At 44.0% G+C, this 19,480-nt stretch overlaps 1 protein-coding gene across 1 annotated transcript; it reads right to left on the minus strand.

The window, feature by feature from the left end:
* Positions 1–413: 413 nt before the first annotated feature.
* LOC141993700 (uncharacterized) lies at positions 414–11,822 on the minus strand. Its single transcript, XM_074963246.1, has 3 exons — positions 11,144–11,822; positions 10,304–10,555; positions 414–439 (listed from the first exon to the last, which is right to left on the minus strand). The coding sequence occupies exons 1-3, from the start codon at positions 11,724–11,726 to the stop codon at positions 414–416; spliced, it is 861 nt and encodes a 286-aa protein (XP_074819347.1). The 5' UTR covers positions 11,727–11,822.
* Positions 11,823–19,480: the final 7,658 nt, after the last annotated feature.

Raw genomic sequence — 19,480 nt, forward strand, 5'->3', positions numbered from 1 at the left:
GTAATTTCACCCTCTGAAAGATGGCAAGGATTTAAAATATTTAACTATTGCAAAAAATTCCACTGCCACCTAGCAAATAGTCAATGAAGGACTAAGAAATCAGAAGGCTGTATTTCACAGCTGTCATTTAGGGCCCTTCCCATTGACTCCAGTGGACTTTGGATCAGGCTCTTGGACATAATATTTGACTTTTAAAGTAACAGAAGAAAAAAAAACTCTTGAGGTGCTTCAGCCTAACAGTCATCAGGATGGGAAAGAAATATAGTCATTTGTTTGGTGACTAGTTTACTGGCATTTGATATCTCACCACACATTGTAACCATTAGCTGATCCATCATTGTCTTGATATCAAACAGGAAATATAAAAGTCATCTTTTTTCCCCCCTGTGATACCAATGCTCTTACAGCCAGCCTTAGGAGTTACCTACAGGCACGCTATCTGGGAGAATAAAGGACATTTGGTACAGAATTTTAATCTTCAGATTATATATTCTAGGAAGGGTGCTGGAACAATGTGCGGTTAATCAAATTTGTGTATAGAGAGAAGCCTTAGGGGGGGGCGTTCTCCTCCCACCCCAAAAGTCATTGTGATGCCCTAAGGACTTAGTCCTGTCCTTGGTGGAAGCAGCTAGCACAGCAGTCTGGAGCAGGTAAACTCACAGATGCAGCCTCTGCAACAGGAATCCTTCTAGCACAAGGCAGGATTTTTTTTTATTTACAGCAAACTCAGGGGTGGGGGCTGATAACAGCGTACATGCTAGTTGATTGGAAGCTGGAGATACCCCTTCCATTGGACCCGGCCCTTTGGGAAAGGTGTGTGTATTGCAGGAGAGTGGCAGTTTGGAGTTAGTCCCTTCTATGGAGCAAATTTAATCTGGCCTCCCTGCACCATCTTTGGAGGATCTGGCCCAAAGGCTCAAGAGATATGCCAGACACCTACTAATCAGTCTGCTAACAGAGACAGGTCAGAGCACCATGCACCTCCTGGCTGCTGGAATGGCAGGCACTCCACTATCTTTCTTCACGCTCCTGTCCTCTACTCTCCTCCCTCCTCCCCCCTTTCAGTTGCTGGGAGGGGAAAGTCTACATTTTGCCCTTTCTTAACTGCTGTTCTGGGGGTTGGGGCAAACCCAGAGCCCAACTTCTCCTACTAGGAGAGCATTGTTTTCCGCTATCTTTGCCCAAAGCCCTCTGTATTCCATGGTTCTGGTACCACAGTATCCAAACTGATATAGAACTGTATTACAGAATCTCAGCTTTCACTGTAAAAAAAAAAAAAATCATGCATCTAGCCCTCATGCACGTGAAGGAAACTCTGGAAATGTGAACCAAAGCAGCACTATCTGAAGCGCACAGGAAAATCAGGGAGTAGCACACAAGTCAATGTTACAGCTTGCTTTGTCTAATGTACCAGCAGGTATTGCCCTAGTGTTGGGGCAGATTGCCTTCTCACAGGCCCCAATTCAGCAAAGCACTTAGGTATGTGCTTAAAGTTAAACAAGTGCCTAACTGTATCCTTACTCAGCAATATGGATGAACTTAAGTTTCTCTTTTGGTGTAACCCAGTATGCATTTTATCTCAGAGTCAATCAATTCTGAACACAAGAACCCTGTAATGCCAGACATGGTGTTTGCCACTGGATCTGTTCGAAAACTAATCTGATCTAATGAAATATTCATGCTTTAGCTAGGCATCATATCAATTCCTTTTAAGATTAAATGCACATGTCAAGGACTACATTTTACATTAAGAGAACATCTTTATCCTAGATGTTGGAGTGTATATAGTATATTTTATTCAACTATAAATATTCTTATTTTAATTTCAGTGTGCTGTAGCCTTAACTTTATTTTAAGTTAGTTCTGGTGTGTATTACACAAAGTAAATTCCAATGAATGACATTTTAATGAAAAGGAAATTTATAATTAAATGCAAAAGTACAAAAATCCTATTTAAATGCAATATTCAGGTTGCACAATTAAAATCACAAAAAACTAGAAAAAGTTAAGCACTCAACAGCAACATCAATGCAGCTGCATTGCTCATCCTGTGAGTGTTATGGCATACATCTACTGACACGATTAGTTGAAACATAAAGCTACACATTTAACAGTGAGTAGAAAATAGCACTTATCTGCAACATGAAAATGTTGCAGTTTTGGATTTCCTAGTTTTATTAATTGAAAAGAAGGCTGAATTACTTGGACAGCAAATTCTTTGGGGAAGGGGGTGTTTTTAATGTGCTTGTACAGAGCCCTATGCAATGAGGCCCTAGATGCCATCATAAAAACAGCACACAATATCTTAAATTTAATTTTGTAAAAGGCCCATTCAGCGCACACGAAACACTTTAGTACTGCAGGCTGCGAAGGTGCTGCATTGTTCAGCTATATACAAAACAGATGCGGGGGCAGGGAAGAGACATTAACTAAAAGAAAAAAGTAAGGGTGAGGTGGGGCATAGCTCAAACCCATAATACTCTGAGTAACCCAGTTACCCACTTTAAGACCACTATACTACATCCCTCCCCTCTTAATTTACAGCCTGGATGTAGTCCAACCATAAGGAATGGTTCAAATAATATGGGAGGTTATTGTTAGAAAAATTAATACACCAATTATGTATCCAGCAAAACAGACAGAGGACAAACATACTCACCCGTCAAATTTTTTGAATATTAGTATTTGCTAGACACGCCTGATCTGTTTAATGTGTAATCAGAGATTTCACTCAGTTTAATGAAGGCACTAGAAATGTTGCTCACTCTGTAATATGGTAATACCTGTTAAATAGAAAGGTCTGATGACTCTACTCCTATATGTCTCTTTAAACAAAAGCTCACTGTTGCAATGATTGTTTTGTTTGATATTTACATGGCAAGGATTTTAAACCTAAATAAATTAATAATTAGGAAAAAATATTCTCCCCCTGTCTGGCCCTGCAAATTCTTTTCTTCCTTTTTAGACAGTACAAACTGCTTCCTGTGTGTCTTCCTCCCCCTCAAGGTAAAAAGCCCTTTGCTTTTTCCTTTTCCTCTGGTCTTTTGGGGTCTACCCTCCTGGGCTTGAGACACTGTTTGATAGTCAGCAAATGCAAAGATGACAAATTGTCCAATCATTTATGACACTGGGCCATTTTAAATTTACACACATATGCAAAATGAGCATTTCCACAGTAGAAACAGCTGTCAGGAGTCCCTTTTGTTGCTGAGTCAGTTTCATTGGCCCTGCCTTCAAGTGCAAACCTTGTCAGTTTTTCACTGCTGATTCCATCGCTGTTGCTAATTCTACTGCTTTGGGCCAGGTTAAGTTCCCCTCTCTCCAACCAGCAGTTGTCTTTGAATTCTCTCATTATTAAAATCAAACCAATCTGTCCTGCAGCATTTCCTCTGGGACATTTCTAACCGAGCAATATTCAGTTAATCTTTGTAGCTCTGCCACATACACAGGCACCTTTTCCTCTGGCCTCCTCAATCTCCTCTAAAACTTGAACCATTACACACAGTAACGTCTGGCTTTGGAGTGTGGTGCTCTGTTGAGATCTTTGGCAGGTCTTCTAAACTTTTATTTCCTGCATTCTGAGGTTGTAACAAACTCCCGAAGAGGGAGTAGGTGCTACTGCCACAGAGACTCAGGAAAATTGCTTTCTGAGTGTTCAAGTCCTTATCTATAATCTCATGGACAGGAAATGAGTGGCCCCATCTTTGACTATATTGCTGTCACTCCTCCTTTGCTCCATGAAGTTGTTATTCTTATGATTTTCCTTGTTGTCAGTTTTGTAAAGGGACCACTCAGAGGACAAGAAATACACTTTACTTAAAGTACTGCAGGAGGGGAACATGCTGCTTTATTCAACTATATGTGTGGGGAGGGACACTAACAGTGCTTAATTTGTCATGAAAGAGGTGCCAGGGCTCAAGCAATTTTTTAACTGGCATGGCAAGCCCAGAGGTGCTAGGGCTATGAAACTGCCAAACAGACACCCCCCTGAGCAATGCTAGTTACAGCGACCTAAACACTGTCCACACTGGTGCTATGTTGGCAGGAGACGCTCTCCTGAAGATACATCTTCCACCTCTTGCAAAGATGAAGTAATTATGCCCCTGTTGGCATAGAGCATCTTCATCAGGCGCACTGCAGCTGCGCCGATATAGCACTTCTATGTGTAGACCTGTCCTGAATAACCTCAAGTTAACCCTTGATGACCACTTTACTACCATTATTGCACTAAAATTCCTATGTTTTTCTTTAAGAATAAGTGAGTGTGGAGGGGAAGGAGGGGTTGGAATAAGCTCCTAGAGTTTGCAAGTTATGTTGGCTTTGGTAGCAAAGCTCATAAGCAATTTGACCCAAAGCTAATAGGCTGGCAGAACTTACAAACCTCTGTTTCTAGTTCAGTAGTTCCCAACGTCGGATCCCCAGACATCTGGGAGTCTGCTGTGGGCTATGTGGAGTTCCATCCCTTGAGCCAGGGAGGGAACATGCCAGAATTGCATACTGGCACTTTTGCCACAAGGAGGACATAAGAATGGCCCTCCTGGGTTAGCCCAAAGGTCCATCTAGCCCAGTATCCTGTCTTCCAACAGTGGCCAATGCCAGGTGCCCCAGAGGGAATGAACAGAACAGGTAATCATCAAGTGATCCATCCCCTGTTGCTCATTCCCAGCTTCTGGCAAACAGAGGCTAGGGATACCATTCCTGCCCATTCTGGCTAACAGCCATTGATGGACCTCTCCTCCATGAATTTATCTAGTTCTTTTTTGAACCCTGTTATGGTCTTGGCCTTCACAACATCCTCTGGCAAGGAGTTCCACAGGTTGACTGTGTGTTGTGTGAAGAAATACTTCCTTTTGTTTGTTTTAAACCTGCTGCCTATTAATTTCATTTGGTGACCCCTAGTTCTTGTGTTATAAGAAGTAGTAAACAACACTTCCTTATCTACTTTCTCGACACCAGTCATGATTTTAATGACATCAATCATATCTCCCCTTAGCCATTTCTTTTCCAAGCTGAAAAGTCCCAGTCTTATTAATGTCTCCTCATACGGAAGCCGTTCCATACCTCTAATAATTTTTCTTGCCCTTTTCTGAACCTTTTCCAATTTCAATATATCTTTTTTGAGTTGGGGCAACCATATCTGTACGCTGTATTCAAGATGTGGGCATACCATGGATTTATAGAGAGGCAACATGATATTGTCTGTCCTATTATCTATCCCTCTCTTAATTATTCCCAGCATTCTGTTTGCTTTTTTGACTGCTGCTGCACATTGAGTGGATGTTTTCAGAGAACTATCCACAATGACTCCAAGGTCTCTTTCTTGAATGGTAACAGCTAATTTAGATCCCATCATTTTATATGTATACTTGGGATTATGCTTTCCAGTGTGCATTACTTTGCATTTATCAACATTACATTTCATCTGTCATTTTGTTGCCCAGTCACCCAGTTCTGAGAGATCCTTTTGTAGCTCTTCGCAGTCTGCCTGGGTCTTAACTATCTTGAGTAATTTTGTGTCATCTACACATTTTTCCACCTCCCTGCTTACCCCTTTTTCCAGATCATTTATGAATATGTTGAATAGGACTGGTCCCAGAACAGACCCCTGGGGCGGCACCCTATTTACTTCTCTCCATTCTGAAAACTGACTATGTATACCTACCCTTTGTTTCCTATCTTTTAACCAGTTACCAATCCATGAGAGAACCTTCCCCCTTATCCCGTGGCAGCTTACTTTGTGTAAGAGCCTTTGGTGAGGGACCTTGTCAAAAGCTTTCTGAAAATCTAAGTACACTATATCCACTGGATCCCCTTGGTCCACATGCTTGTTGACCCCCTCAAAAAAGTCTAGTAGATTGGTGAGCCACATTTTTCCTTTCCTAAAACCATGTTGACTCTTCCTCAACAAATTATGTTCATCTATATGTCTGACAATATTGTTCTTTATTGTAGTTTCAACCAGTTTGCCCAGTACTGAAGTCAGGCTTAGAGGCCTGTAATTGCCAGGATCACCTCTGGAGCCCTTCTTAAAAATTGGCATCACATTAGCTAGCCTCCAGTCATCTGGTACAGAAGCTGATTTAAAAGATAGGTTACAGACTAGAGTTAGTAATTCTGCAATTTCACATTTGAGTTCCTTCATCTGGTCCTGGTGACTTATTGCTGTTTAATTTATCCATTTGTTCCAAAACCTCCTCTAAGGATACCTCAATCTGGGATAGTTCCTCAGATCTGTCACCTAAAAAGAATGGCTCAGGTTTGGGATTCTCCTTCACATCCTCAGCCGTGAAGACCGATGCACGGAATTCATTTAGTTTGTCCGCAATGGCGTTATTGTCCTTCAGTGCTCCTTTAGCACCTCAACTGTCCAGTGGCCCCACTGGTTGTTTAGCAGGCTTCCTGCTTCTGATGTACTTAAAAAAAATATTTGCTATTACTTTGAGTCTTTGTCTAACTGTTCCTCAAATTTTTTTTTGGCTTTCCTAATTGTATTTTTACACTTCATTTGCCAGTGTTTATGCTCCTTTCTATTTTCCTCACTGGGATTTAACTTCCACTTTTTAAAGGATGCCTTTTTGCCTCTCACTGCTTCTTCTACTTGGTTGTTTAGCCACGGTGGCTCTTTTTTGGTTCTCTTACTGTGTTTTTTTAATTTGGGGTATACATTTAAGTTGAGTCTCTATTATGGTGTCTTTAAAAAGTTTCCACGCAGCTTGCAGAGCTTGTTTTCAAAATGGCTTCCTTTGCGGCATGACCTTTCATGCATGGTGTGTGAGAGGCCATGCTGTGAAAGGGGCATTCCCATGCTCGTGGAGGCATGCTGGCAGTACCAGAAATGGAAGGGGTCCGGGACATCTAGTCAGATGGAGAAAAAAATTGGGGAGCTACGGCTTTGGTTGTGTCCTGCTCCTCCCAACCCAATGGAGTCTGTAGTTGCATTGTGCCTTTCAGCCTCCTCCCTTTTTCCCCAGCCAGAGTTGACTCAGGCACACAGACTGGCTCCAACTCTAATGTGTTACCCTGACTTAACAGCAATAAGCGATTAGTGGGAACAAGTGGGCACTTCAAGCTGACCAGTATTAAATGTAATTTATGCATTTTTTCATGAATAAAAAAGCAGAGAGTTTAGGCCCAGATCAAAGGTATTTGGGTACCGAACTTTCATTGATTTCACCCAGGGTTAGTCATTTATAATTTAAGAAAACAAATCTGATCATTTATGTTTTTATTGCACTGCACATTGTAGAGTTTGTCTGATGTCAAATTTCAAAAATATTCTGTTCAATTGAAAATTCAGCAAATTCAATTACTGAGACAAGGTGGGTGAGGTAATATCTTTTATTGGACCAATTACCTTACCCACCTTGTCTCTTTAATATCTTGGGATCAACACTACAAGAACATGGCAACAGCAAATTCAGTTATCTTTCTATAGCATTCAGAATGCTATAGAACACCCCTGCAGTGGACTCCAGTAATCATTTTACACTACAGGAATGGAATGATTAAGAAGGGCTACGCTGGGTCAGAACAATGGTTCATCTTGCCCAATATCCTATCTTCTGACAGTGCCCGATGGCAGGTGCTTCAGAGGGAATGAACAGAACATGCAATCAAATGATCCTCTGTCATCGACTTCCGGCTTCTGGCTAACAGAGTCTAGGGATACTTAGAGCATGTTGCTGCCCCTCTGCCCGTCCTGGCTAATAGCCACTGATGGACCTATCCTCCATGAACTTACCTACTTTTTTGAATCCTGTTATAGTTCTGGCCTTCACAATATCCCCAGCAAAGAGTTCCATACGTTGACTGTGCGTTGTGTGACGAAGTACTTCCTTTTGTTTGTTTTAAACCTGCTGTATATTAATTTCATTGGGTGACCCCTAGTTCTTGTGTTATTTGAAGGAGTAAACAACATTTCCTGATTCCCTATCTCCACACCAGTCAAGATGTATAGACCTCTATCTTACCCACCTTAGTTGTCTCTTTTCCAGTCTGAAGAGTCCCAATCTTTTTAATCTCTCCAGATCTGCACACAATATTTAAGATTGTTGCAAGCCCAGTTAACATGCTTTAGGGTATGTCTACACTACGGAATAAGGTCGAATTTATAGAAGTCGGTTTTTTAGAAATCGGTTTTATATATTCGAGTGTGTGTGTCCCCACAGAAGTGCATTAAGTGCATTAACTCGGCGGAGTGCTTCCACAGTACCGAGGCTAGAGTCGACTTCCAGAGCGTTGCACTGTGGGTAGCTATCCCACAGTTCCCGCAGTCTCCGCTGCCCATTGGAATTCTGGGTTGAGATCCCAATGCCTGATGGGGCTGAAACATTGTCGCGGGTGGTTCTGGGTACATATCATCAGTCCCCCCTTCCCTCCCTCCCTCCCTCCGTGAAAGCAAGGGCAGACAATCGTTTCGCGCCTTTTTTCCTGAGTTACCTGTGCGGACGCCATACCAAGGCAAGCATGGAGTCCGCTCAGCTCACTTTGGCAATTAGGAGCACATTAAACACCACACGCATTATCCAGCAGTATATGCAGCACCAGAACCTGGCAAAGCGCTACCGGGCGAGGAGGCGACGTCAGCGCGGTCACGTGAGTGATCAGGACATGGACACAGATTTCTCTGAAAGCATGGGCCCTGCCAATGCATGCATCATGGTGCTAATGGGGCAGGTTCATGCTGTGGAAAGCCGATTCTGGGCTCGGGAAACAAGCACAGACTGGTGGGACCGCATAGTGTTGCAGGTCTGGGACGATTCCCAGTGGCTGCGAAACTTTCGCATACGTAAGGGCACTTTCATGGAACTTTGTGACTTGCTTTCCCCTGCCCTGAAGCGCATGAATACCAAGATGAGAGCAGCCCTCACAGTTGAGAAGCGAGTGGCGATAGCCCTGTGGAAGCTTGCAACGCCAGACAGCTACCGGTCAGTTGGGAATCAATTTGGAGTGGGCAAATCTGCTGTGGGGGCTGCTGTGATGCAAGTAGCCCACGCAATCAAAGATCTGCTGATATCAAGGATAGTGACCCTGGGAAATGTGCAGGTCATAGTGGATGGCTTTGCTGCAATGGGATTCCCTAACTGTGGTGGGGCCATAGACGGAACCCATATCCCTATCTTGGCACCGGAGCACCAAGCCGGCGAGTACATAAACCGCAAGGGGTACTTTTCAATAGTGCTGCAAGCTCTGGTGGATCACAAGGGACGTTTCGCCAACATCAACGTGAGATGGCCAGGAAAGGTACATGACGCTCGCATCTTCAGGAACTCTGGTCTGTTTCAAAAGCTTCAAGAAGGGACTTTATTCCCAGACCAGAAAATAACTGTTGGTGATGTTGAAATGCCTATATGTATCCTTGGGGACCCAGCCTACCCCTTAATGCCATGGCTCATGAAGCCGTACACAGGCAGCCTGGACAGCAGTCAGGAGCTGTTCAACTACAGGCTGAGCAAGTGCAGAATGGTGGTAGAATGTGCATTTGGACGTTTAAAGGCGCGCTGGCGCAGTTTACTGACTCGCTTAGACCTCAGCGAAACCAATATTCCCACTGTTATTACTGCTTGCTGTGTGCTCCACAATATCTGTGAGAGTAAGGGGGAGACGTTTATAGCGGGGTGGGAGGTTGAGGCAAATCGCCTGGCTGCTGGTTACGCGCAGCCAGACACCAGGGAGGTTAGAAGAGCACAGGAGGGTGCGGTACGCATCAGAGAGGCTTTGAAAACCAGTTTCATGAGTGGCCAGGCTACGGTGTGAAAGTTCTGTTTGTTTCTCCTTGATGAAACCCCCCGCCCCTTGGTTCACTCTACTTCCCTGTAAGCTAACCACCCTCCCCTCCTCCCTTTGATCACCGCTTGCAGAGGCAATAAAGTCATTGTTGCTTCACATTCATGCATTCTTTATTCATTCATCACACAAATAGGGGGATGACTACCAAGGTAGCCCAGGAGTGGTGGTGGAGGAGGGAAGGAAAATGCCACACAGCACTTTAAAAGTTTACAACTTTAAAATTTATTGAATGACAGCCTTCTTTTTTTAGGGCAATCCTCTGTGGTGGAGTGGCTGGTTGGCCGGTGGCCCCCCCACCGCGTTCTTGGGCATCTGGGTGTGGAGGCTATGGAACTTGGGGAGGAGGGCGGTTGGTTACACAGGGGCTGTAGTGGCAGTCTGTGCTCCAGCTGCCTTTGCTGCAGCTCAACCATACACTGGAGCATACTGGTTTGGTCCTCCAGCAGCCTCAGCATTGAATCCTGCCTCCTCTCATCACGCTGCCGCCACATTCGAGCTTCAGCCCGCCACTTACTCTCTTCAGCCCGCCACTTACTCTCTTCAGCCCGCCACCTACTCTCTTCAGCCCGCCACCTCTCCTCCTGGTCATTTTGTGCTTTCCTGCAGTCTGACATTATTTGCCTCCACGCATTCGTCTGTGCTCTGTCAGTGTGGGAGGACAGCATGAGCTCGGAGAACATTTCATCTTGAGTGCGTTTTTTTTTCTTTCTAATCTTCACTAGCCTCTGGGAAGGAGAAGATCCTGTGATCATTGAAACACATGCAGCTGGTGGAGAAAAGAAAAGGGACAGCGGTATTTAAAAAGACACATTTTATAAAACACTGGCTACACTCTTTCAGGGTAAACCTTGCTCTTAACATTACATACATAGCACATGTGCTTTCGTTACAAGGTCGCATTTTGCCTCCCCCCACCGCGTGGCTACCCCCTCAACCCTCCCCCCTCCCTGTGGCTAACAGCGGGGAACATTTCTGTTCAGCCGCAGGCAAACAGCCCAGCAGGAATGGGCTCCTCTGAGTGTCCCCTGAAGAAAAGCACCCTATTTCAACCAGGTGACCATGGATTATATCTCACTCTCCTGAGGATAACACAGAGAGATAAAGAACGGATGTTGCTTGAACGCCAGCAAACATACACTGCAATGCTTTGTTGTACAATGATTCCTGAGTACGTGTTACTGGCCTGGAGTGGTAAAGTGTCCTACCATGAAGGACGCAATAAGTCTGCCCTCCCCAGAAACCTTTTGCAAAGGCTTTGGGAGTATATCCAGGAGAGCCGCGAATGCCAGGGCAAAGTAATCCTTTCACATGCTTGCTTTTAAACCATGTATAGTATTTTAAAAGGTACACTCACCGGAGGTCCCTTCTCCGCCTGCTTGGTCCAGGAGGCAGCCTTGGGTGGGTTCAGGGGGTACTGGCTCCAGGTCCAGGGTGAGAAACAGTTCCTGGCTGTCGGGAAAACCGGTTTCTCCGCTTGCTTGCTGTGAGCTATCTACAACCTCGTCATCATCATCATCTTCTTCGTCCCCAAAACCTGCTTCCGTATTGCCTCCATCTCCATTGAAGGAGTCAAACAACACGGCTGGGGTAGTGGTGGCTGAACCCCCTAAAATGGCATGCAGCTCATCATAGAAGCGGCATGTTTGGGGCTCTGACCCGGAGCGGCCGTTCGCCTCTCTGGTTTTCTGGTAGGCTTGCCTCAGCTCCTTCAGTTTCACGCGGCACTGCTTCGGGTCCCTGTTATGGCCTCTGTCCTTCATGCCCTGGGAGATCTTGACAAAGGTTTTGGCATTTCGAAAACTGGAACGGAGTTCTGATAGCACGGATTCCTCTCCCCATACAGCGATCAGATCCCGTACCTCCCGTTCGGTCCATGCTGGAGCTCTTTTGCGATTCTGAGACTCCATCATGGTCACCTCTGCTGATGAGCTCTGCATGGTCACCTGCAGCTTGCCACGCTGGCCAAACAGGAAATGAGATTCAAAAGTTCGCGGTTCTTTTCCTGTCTACCTGGCCAGTGCATCTGAGTTGAGAGTGCTGTCCAGAGCGGTCAAAATGGAGCACTCTGGGATAGCTCCCGGAGGCCAATACCGTCGAATTGTGTCCACAGTACCCCAAATTCGACCCGGCAAGGCCGATTTAAGCGCTAATCCGCTTGTCAGGGGTGGAGTAAGGAAATCGATTTTAAGAGCTTTTAAGTCGAAATAAAGGGCTTCATCGTGTGGACGGGTGCAGGTTTACATCGATTTAATGCTGCTAAATTCGACCTAAAGTCCTAGTGTAGACCAGGGCTTAGTAAAGCATGTACATTCTACAGAGGGCTTGCTCCTGGATGGGAGAGAAGGGAGATGTGTTAGGAGAGCCACTAGGGGGGGCAAGAAGGCCACTCAGTTTGGTGCAGTGATTCACCATCTAGGGAGGACGCAGTGGATAAAGCAGAAACTCCTTAACTAACTCTTGTCATTCTTGTTTTCTGACCATGTCTGAGAGCTAAGAACTATTGTACCAGACATGCCCAACCTCTATGCCCCTCCCATTGTTTTTTTTAATGGGTTCTGTACAATTGCCGGATCACCTTGCACTTCTCATATGGGATGCACAGTGCACTTCTCATATGGGATGGTTTCAGCCTGCACAGCATCTGTCTTCTCCACATGACTTAAGGACTTGCAGGGTCAAACCCAGGGTGTGACAGCAGTACTTTGCTGCTTGAAGAATTTATTTTGTAAATTTGACTTCACTAAGGATTTAGAGGAAGAATTGGCATAAACATCTTGGAAATCTGGCAGAAGGTAACACCTTACAAGGCAGCTGTTTGGTGACATAATTTATAATAAATGGAAAATATTGTTTTGGAGGGTATGAAACTTTAGCTTCCAGGGATGTCAGGGAGGAAAAACAGGGTGTGAATCAATAGCAGGTGGAGTATGTGTCTTGCCATGGTGACATCACAGCATGACTTGTCTAAAACTGATTTATCAGATTCTTGTTTCATTATATATTACAATGTCTACAACATGGTAGAAGAAGTTTAACATACTTATTAGAGTTAGTCATCTGTCCATAAACACTAATATGACTGTGCTAATAATCGTAGGGAATAAAATACAGTATATGTAAATACCAAATTAAAGCATTCCAATTTTAATTACAGCAAAGCGTCTGTGCTAACAGTGTGTATGTTACACAGACCTTCTATTGTTTGAGGCTTTCTCCCTTATCTAGAAGGTGGTGATGTGATAGCAAAAAAGAAGCTATAAGAGCAAACTCAGAACAGTGGAGTTGAACCTGTCTGAATATATCAGGCAAAGAAACTTGATTAATCTTTGGTTAGCTGCCTCATTTCTTTGACTCAAACCCATGATAGGCTAGTGAACCAGTTAGTGACCGGTTAATTTGACATTTTTTAAATTTAACTCTTTAGCTTTCAAACTGAACCATTAGTATCCCCCATCTATCAGAGAAGACTGTACATACAAATCAGTCTATCCTTTCGCATGTTACTTTTTAAAGCAGATCACTATTAAGTCATATTTAATAGATTTGTGGAATTTAAGGCCAGAATGGACCATTAGATTATCAATTCTGACCCACAGGCCATTAAATTTTATCCCGGTACTGAACCCAATAATTTGTATTTGGCTAAATCATATCTTCCAAAAAGACATTCATCTTCATTGGGAGACATCAAGAGATGAAGAATCCACCTCTTCCCTTAGTAGTTTGTTCCAAAGGTTAATCAGCCTCATTGTTAAAAATTTGTGCCTCATTTCTGATTTGAATTTGTCTGGCTTCTGCTTCCATCCATTGTTTTTAGTTATGCTTTTCTCTGCTTGCTTAAAGAACCATTTAATATTTTCTCCTCCTGAAGATATTTACACACTCGGAAAAAGCACAAGACAGACACATACCTATGTAACAACAAGCACCTGCATGTAAGGCTCTGCCTTAGCTCTCATCCTTTGGAGAGCCCGCTGGATCTTAACCCTGGTCTACACAACAAACTTATGCTGGTGTAACTATGTCGCTCAGGGTGTTGAAAATCCAAACCCCTGAGCGATACAGTTATACCGACCTAACTCTGGGAGTAGACAGCGCTGTGTCCACAGGATGGCTTCTCATGTTGACATAGCTACTGCCTCTCAGGGAGGTGGAGTACCTATGCCAATGGGAGAAGCTCACCGTCCAGTGTAGGTAGCGTCTTTGTGAAGCATTACAGCGGCATGATAGTGCAGACAAGCCCTTCGAGGTCAGTGTCCTTCGAGGAATCCAGGATCCTCCTGCCCCGTCTTCTCCTGATGCATAAGAAAATGCTTCCTGAAGCATTCTAGGGTTTTTTGTTTGTTTATTTTTCCCTTAAACCTGGAGTGTTAATGAAATGTATGCTACTGAATGGTACGGTGATTTAACAAGATACAGGTTCTGCTTTGGCTTTAGTTGTCCTCTTCTTAGTTAACTGCATTCTTTTCTCTTCTTTTATTGCCCAGTATTAATGCATACCTTGATACATACTGCTTCACATGCCGACAGAACTGTTAGGATAGATATCATGTTTATGAAGTATAACTGCAATACATCTCTCTTGTTTAGTGGCTCAGCAACAGAAGGATGTGTTAGCCATTGGTTTGCTGTGAGTTTTGAGTTCTCTTGGGGCACTCTGATTCATTTTGGACAGTATATTACAGCAATATTACAAATAAAAATATCCAGTGTAGCCTCAATCCTCAATTGTAGGAAAGGAGCACCTAGTGCATCTGAGGAAAGGGAGGTGCAGAGGCCTTCAGCCAACTTTGCACTAGGCCAGCCCAGACACGAGTTACAGTAGCCCTAAGGCTGCTCTAGTTTGGCCCCCAGCGGCCGTCACAACAGCCTGAGATTCTGAGGCATAGGGAAGTCTCGGCCATACCTCCTTTCCCCCCAGCCAGCCCCCTTAATCCAGTCACAGGGTGAGGATGTTAGGACAAGAGCTGTTATGATGGCCATTGATTAATCCCTGTATGATCCATTAGGGGCTCACCATGCTGACTGTAGAACCACTTTGTGGTGTTGGGGTGATACACAGCATCCCTCAGCTAGCCGAGATTGAGGCCTGGCTGTAACTTTGTTCTAAGTGTTGATTTATATTCACATTGCATGCCATTTCCCCCCCCCCCCCCCCATCCCTCCGCACAATAAATATTTCTTTACATTTAGTACTGTACTTTCATTTTGCCTGGATTACTGCCTTCTTGAGTCAGTCTTCAATTTGGAACCTACAGGCATACTTTCTTAGTTTTAATCTTTTCAGAACAAGTTACACAGTATCAGAACTGGCCAGTATATGGATGGGAGATGTCTGAGGAAGGTAGTGTAAGAAGTGATCTTTGTAATCCACTAGTGTAAAACACTTTCTCTGAGGGTATGTCTGCACTACAGCTGGGAGTGTGCTTCCCAGGGCAGGTAGACAGAGACGTGCCAGCTCTGCTTGAGGTAGTGCACTAAAAATAGCAATGTAGCTGGGGGTAGCAGCAGCAGCTCAGACTAGCCACCTGACTACACACCTACCCAGATGCCCTGGGTACATACTCTAGCAGCTAGCACAAGCTGCTACTTGAGCCATCCCCAGTTACTCTACTGTTTTTAGCATTGTAGCTCAACTAGAGCTAGCACATGTCTGTCTGCCAAGTGAGGAAGCACCCTCCCAGCTGCAGTGTAGACATACCCTGAGTCAGCACTGGACCAGTGGCTGCCCTAGGCTTGGGAGCACTTTGCTGCTAGTGGTGCTGTTGTCTTTCAGGTAAAACATAAAATTGACATCCCGATCACTTGTGAACAGTAAACAGTCCATTGGAACTTTTCTCTAGAGTAAGTGAGTTAAGCCTAGTGTCCTGGCCAAATATAGCTAGAACAACTATAGTCTGCCTATCAAAATGTCTACCTTCCTTGAACACTTATGATCTTCACTTCCTGTCCTAAACTGCTGTATAAAATTTGACATTGCCCAGCAATGCTAAACAGTCCCCACATCCACCCCAGCTATGGTCATATTTTAGTGATAGGGGAAGTGATATGTGTAGGTAAAGGATGCATGGACACTTACTGCTGTGAATTCTCATTGAAGTCTGTGGAAGTGGAAGGCACTCAGCACCTTGCAGAAAAGGGCCCATGTTTAGGAAAGGCACTTTGGAAAGGTTATTTAAACTAACCCTACGTGTCCTTAACCTATCCACTACAGAATGCTTTCAGAGTGGTCTTTAGAGCTTGCTCTTGTAGAAGAGACTTATCGCTCTCCTGGATTCTGTTCTTTAAATCCATCACTGTTACTTTGACTTAACAGGGCATCTGTTTATGGAGTGAGCATGTACAGGACTGAGTATCCTCTCTGACAACAGGGATAGGTGGTTGGCCCTATCTACAAATGGGAGAAGTGTTTTCATCACCAGCTGGGGAAGGGGGCAGCAGGGCAACAGAACATTCAGTCTGTCCACCTACACTGAGCCTAGATAGGAAACGTCTTCATAGAGGATAATTAATAAGATCAATAGCTACTTATCACTCTTTCCAATGCCCTAGAAAGAAGAAAGTTTTACATTTGTGGCCATAATTGTCTCATCTGCAATTCTTTCCTAGAGGATGTGTCAGGATGGGTTTCAGTGAATCATTTACATCTTCCTTATGATCTTTATGGATTAAATACCCTTTATAAAAGGATTATCAATTACTGTCATCATTAAGGTCTACTGAATACATTGAGGACAAGTTTCAGATTTCAGCTGTTTTTGCTGGAATGCTGCTCACACAAGTGTGGCTAGAATTATTTTATAATGGAGAACACTTTTACAAGAAGAAAATGCTCTTTTCCCTTCCACTACCCCTTAACTGAAAATGGCTAGAAGAATTTTGCTCAAAATTCTCATGCACACCCAAATTACTTTCAGGAAAAGACCAAGGCTGAGTATTGGCTCCTCTGGACTGCTTGTTTCAGAAAGACATAAGCATGTCAAACCAGGAGTATTAATGGAAACGGTTATTCAGCATCAGCTATATAATGGCCTATACTTCTGAACTCTCTAATTCCCTTAATTATCTACTAGAGTTATGGTGCAATAGTCTCACTAATGCTGCTTTTAATAGTTGTTTCTAGGCCATACACCATGACATAAACTACTTTTATAGAAGGATCACAGTCTAGTGTTTAAAGAACAGGACTAAGAGTCTAGAGAGCTGGGGTTTATTCCAAATGTATTTTATTCCAGATTTGTTATTGGGCAAAAATACTCTTCTTATTTGGTTTCAGAATAGCAGCCGTGTTAGTCTGTATTCGCAAAAAGAAAAAGAGTACTTGTGGCACCTTATAGACTAACAAATTTATTTGAGCATAAGCTTTCGTAAGCTACAGCTCACTTCATCGGATGCATGCAGTGGAAAATACAGTGGGAGATTTATATACATAGAGAACATGAAACAATGGGTGTTACCATACATACTGTAACGAGAGTGATCACTTAAGGTGAGCTATTACCAGCAGGAGAGCAGGGGTGGGAGGGAGAAACCTTTTGTAGTGATAATCAAGGTGGGCCATTTCCAGCAGTTGACAAGAACGTCTGAGGAACAGTGGGGGGTGGAGGGGTGGAATAAACATGGGGAAATAGTTTTACTTTGTGTAATGACCCATCCACTCCCAGTCTCTATTCAAGCCTAAGTTAATTGTATCCAATTTGCACATTAATTCCAATTCAGCAGTCTCTCATTGGAGTCTGTTTCTGAAGTTTTTTTTGTTGAAGAATTGCAACTTTTAGGTCTGTAGTGACCAAAGAGATTGAAGTGTTCTCCAACTGGTTTTTGAATGTTATAATTCTTGACGTCTGATTTGTGTCCATTTATTCTTTTACGTAGAGACTGTCCAGTTTGACCAATGTACATGGCAGAGGGGCATTGCTGGCACATGATGGCATATATCACATTGGTAGATGTGCAGGTGAACGAGCCTTTGATAGTGTGGCCGATGTGATTAGGCCCTATAATGGTGTCCCCGAATAGATATGTGGACACAGTTGGCAACAGGCTTTGTTGCAAGGATAGGTTCCTGGGTTAGCGGTTTTGTTGTGTGGTGTGTGGTTGCTGGTGAGTATTTGCTTCAGGTTGGGGGGCTGTCTGTAAGCAAGGACTGGCCTGTCTCCCAAGATCTGTGAGCGTGATGGGTCGTCCTTCAGGATAGGTTGTAGATCCTTGATGATGCGTTGGAGAGGTTTTAGTTTGGGGCTGAAAGTGATGGCTAGTGGCGTTCTGTTATTTTCTCTGGTGGGCCTGTCCTGTAGTAGGTGACTTGTGGGTACTCTTCTGGCTCTGTCAATCTGTTTCTTCAGTTCAGCAGGTGGGTATTGTAGTTGTAAGAATGCTTGATAGAGATCTTGTAGGTGTTTGTCTCTGTCTGAGGGGTTGGAGCAAATGTGGTTGTATCGTAGAGCTTGGCTGTAGACAATGGATCATGTGGTGTGGTCTGGATGAAAGCTGGAGGCATGTAGGTAGGAATAGCGGTCAGTAGGTTTCCGGTATAGGGTGGTGTTTATGTGACCATCGCTTATTAGCACCATAGTGTCCAGGAAGTGGATCTCTTGTGTGGACTGGACCAGGCTGAGGTTGATGGTGGGATAGAAATTGTTGAAATCATGGTGGAATTCCTCAGGGCTTCTTTTCCATGGGTCCAGATGATGAAGATGTCATCAATGTAGTGCAAGTAGAGTAGGGGCGTTAGGGGACGAGAGCTGAGGAAGCGTTGTTCTAAGTCAGCCATAAAAATGTTGGCATACTGTGGGGCCATGCGGGTACCCATAGCAGTGCCGCTGATTTGAAAGTATGCATTGTCCCCAAATGTGAAATAGTTATGAGTGAGGACAAAGTCACAAAGTTCAGCCACCAGGTTTGCCGTGACATTATCGGGGATAGTGTTCCTGACATCTTGTAGTCCATCTTTGTGTGGAATGTTGGCGTAGAGGGCTTCTACATCCATAGTGGCCAGGATGGTGTTTTCAGGAAGATCACCGATGGATTGTAGTTTCCTCAGGAAGTCAGTGGTGTCTCAAAGATAGCTGGGAGTGCTGGTAGCGTAGGGCCTGAGGAGGGAGTCTACATAGCCAGACAATCCTGCTGTCAGGGTGCCAATGCCTGAGATGATGGGGCATCCAGGATTTCCAGGTTTATGGATCTTGAGTAGCAGATACCAGTTGGAGAACACTTCAGTCTCTTTGGTCACTCGATTACAGACCTAAAAGTTGCAATTCAACAAAAATCTTCAAAAACGGACTCCAATGAGAGACTGCTGAATTGGAATTAATGTGCAAATTGGATACAATTAACTTAGGCTTGAATAGAGACTGGGAGTGGATGGGTCATTACACAAAGTAAAACTATTTCCCCATGTTTATTCCACCCCTCCACCGTTCCTCAGACGTTCTTGTCAACTGCTGGAAATGGCCCACCTTGATTATCACTATAAACGGTTTCTCCCTCCCACCCCCCGGCTCTCCTGCTGGTAATAGCTCACCTTAAGTGATCACTCTCATTACAGTGTATATGGTAACACCTATTGTTTCATGTTCTCTATGTATATAAATCTCCCCACTGTATTTTCCACTGAATGCATCCGATGAAATGAATTGTAGCTCACAAAAGTTTATGCGCAAATAAATTTGTTAGTCTCTAAGGTGCCACA

This window comes from Natator depressus, chromosome 9 (assembly GCF_965152275.1).
Source record: "Natator depressus isolate rNatDep1 chromosome 9, rNatDep2.hap1, whole genome shotgun sequence".
Taxonomy (NCBI): domain Eukaryota; kingdom Metazoa; phylum Chordata; order Testudines; family Cheloniidae; genus Natator; species Natator depressus.

Bases quoted from the DNA above. Each gene is read 5' to 3' on its own strand.
- LOC141993700 (XM_074963246.1), bottom strand. From the start codon at position 11,726: ATGCAGAGCTCATCAGCAGAGGTGACCATGATGGAGTCTCAGAATCGC. The intron at 10,556-11,143 runs GTGAGTGTACCT...TTTCTCCACCAG, and splicing joins AGGCGGAGAAGGGACCTCCG to CTGCATGTGTTTCAATGATC. The intron at 440-10,303 runs GTAAGTGGCGGG...TTATTCTCCCAG, and splicing joins TAAGTGGCGGGCTGAAGAGA to ATAGCGTGCCTGTAGGTAAC.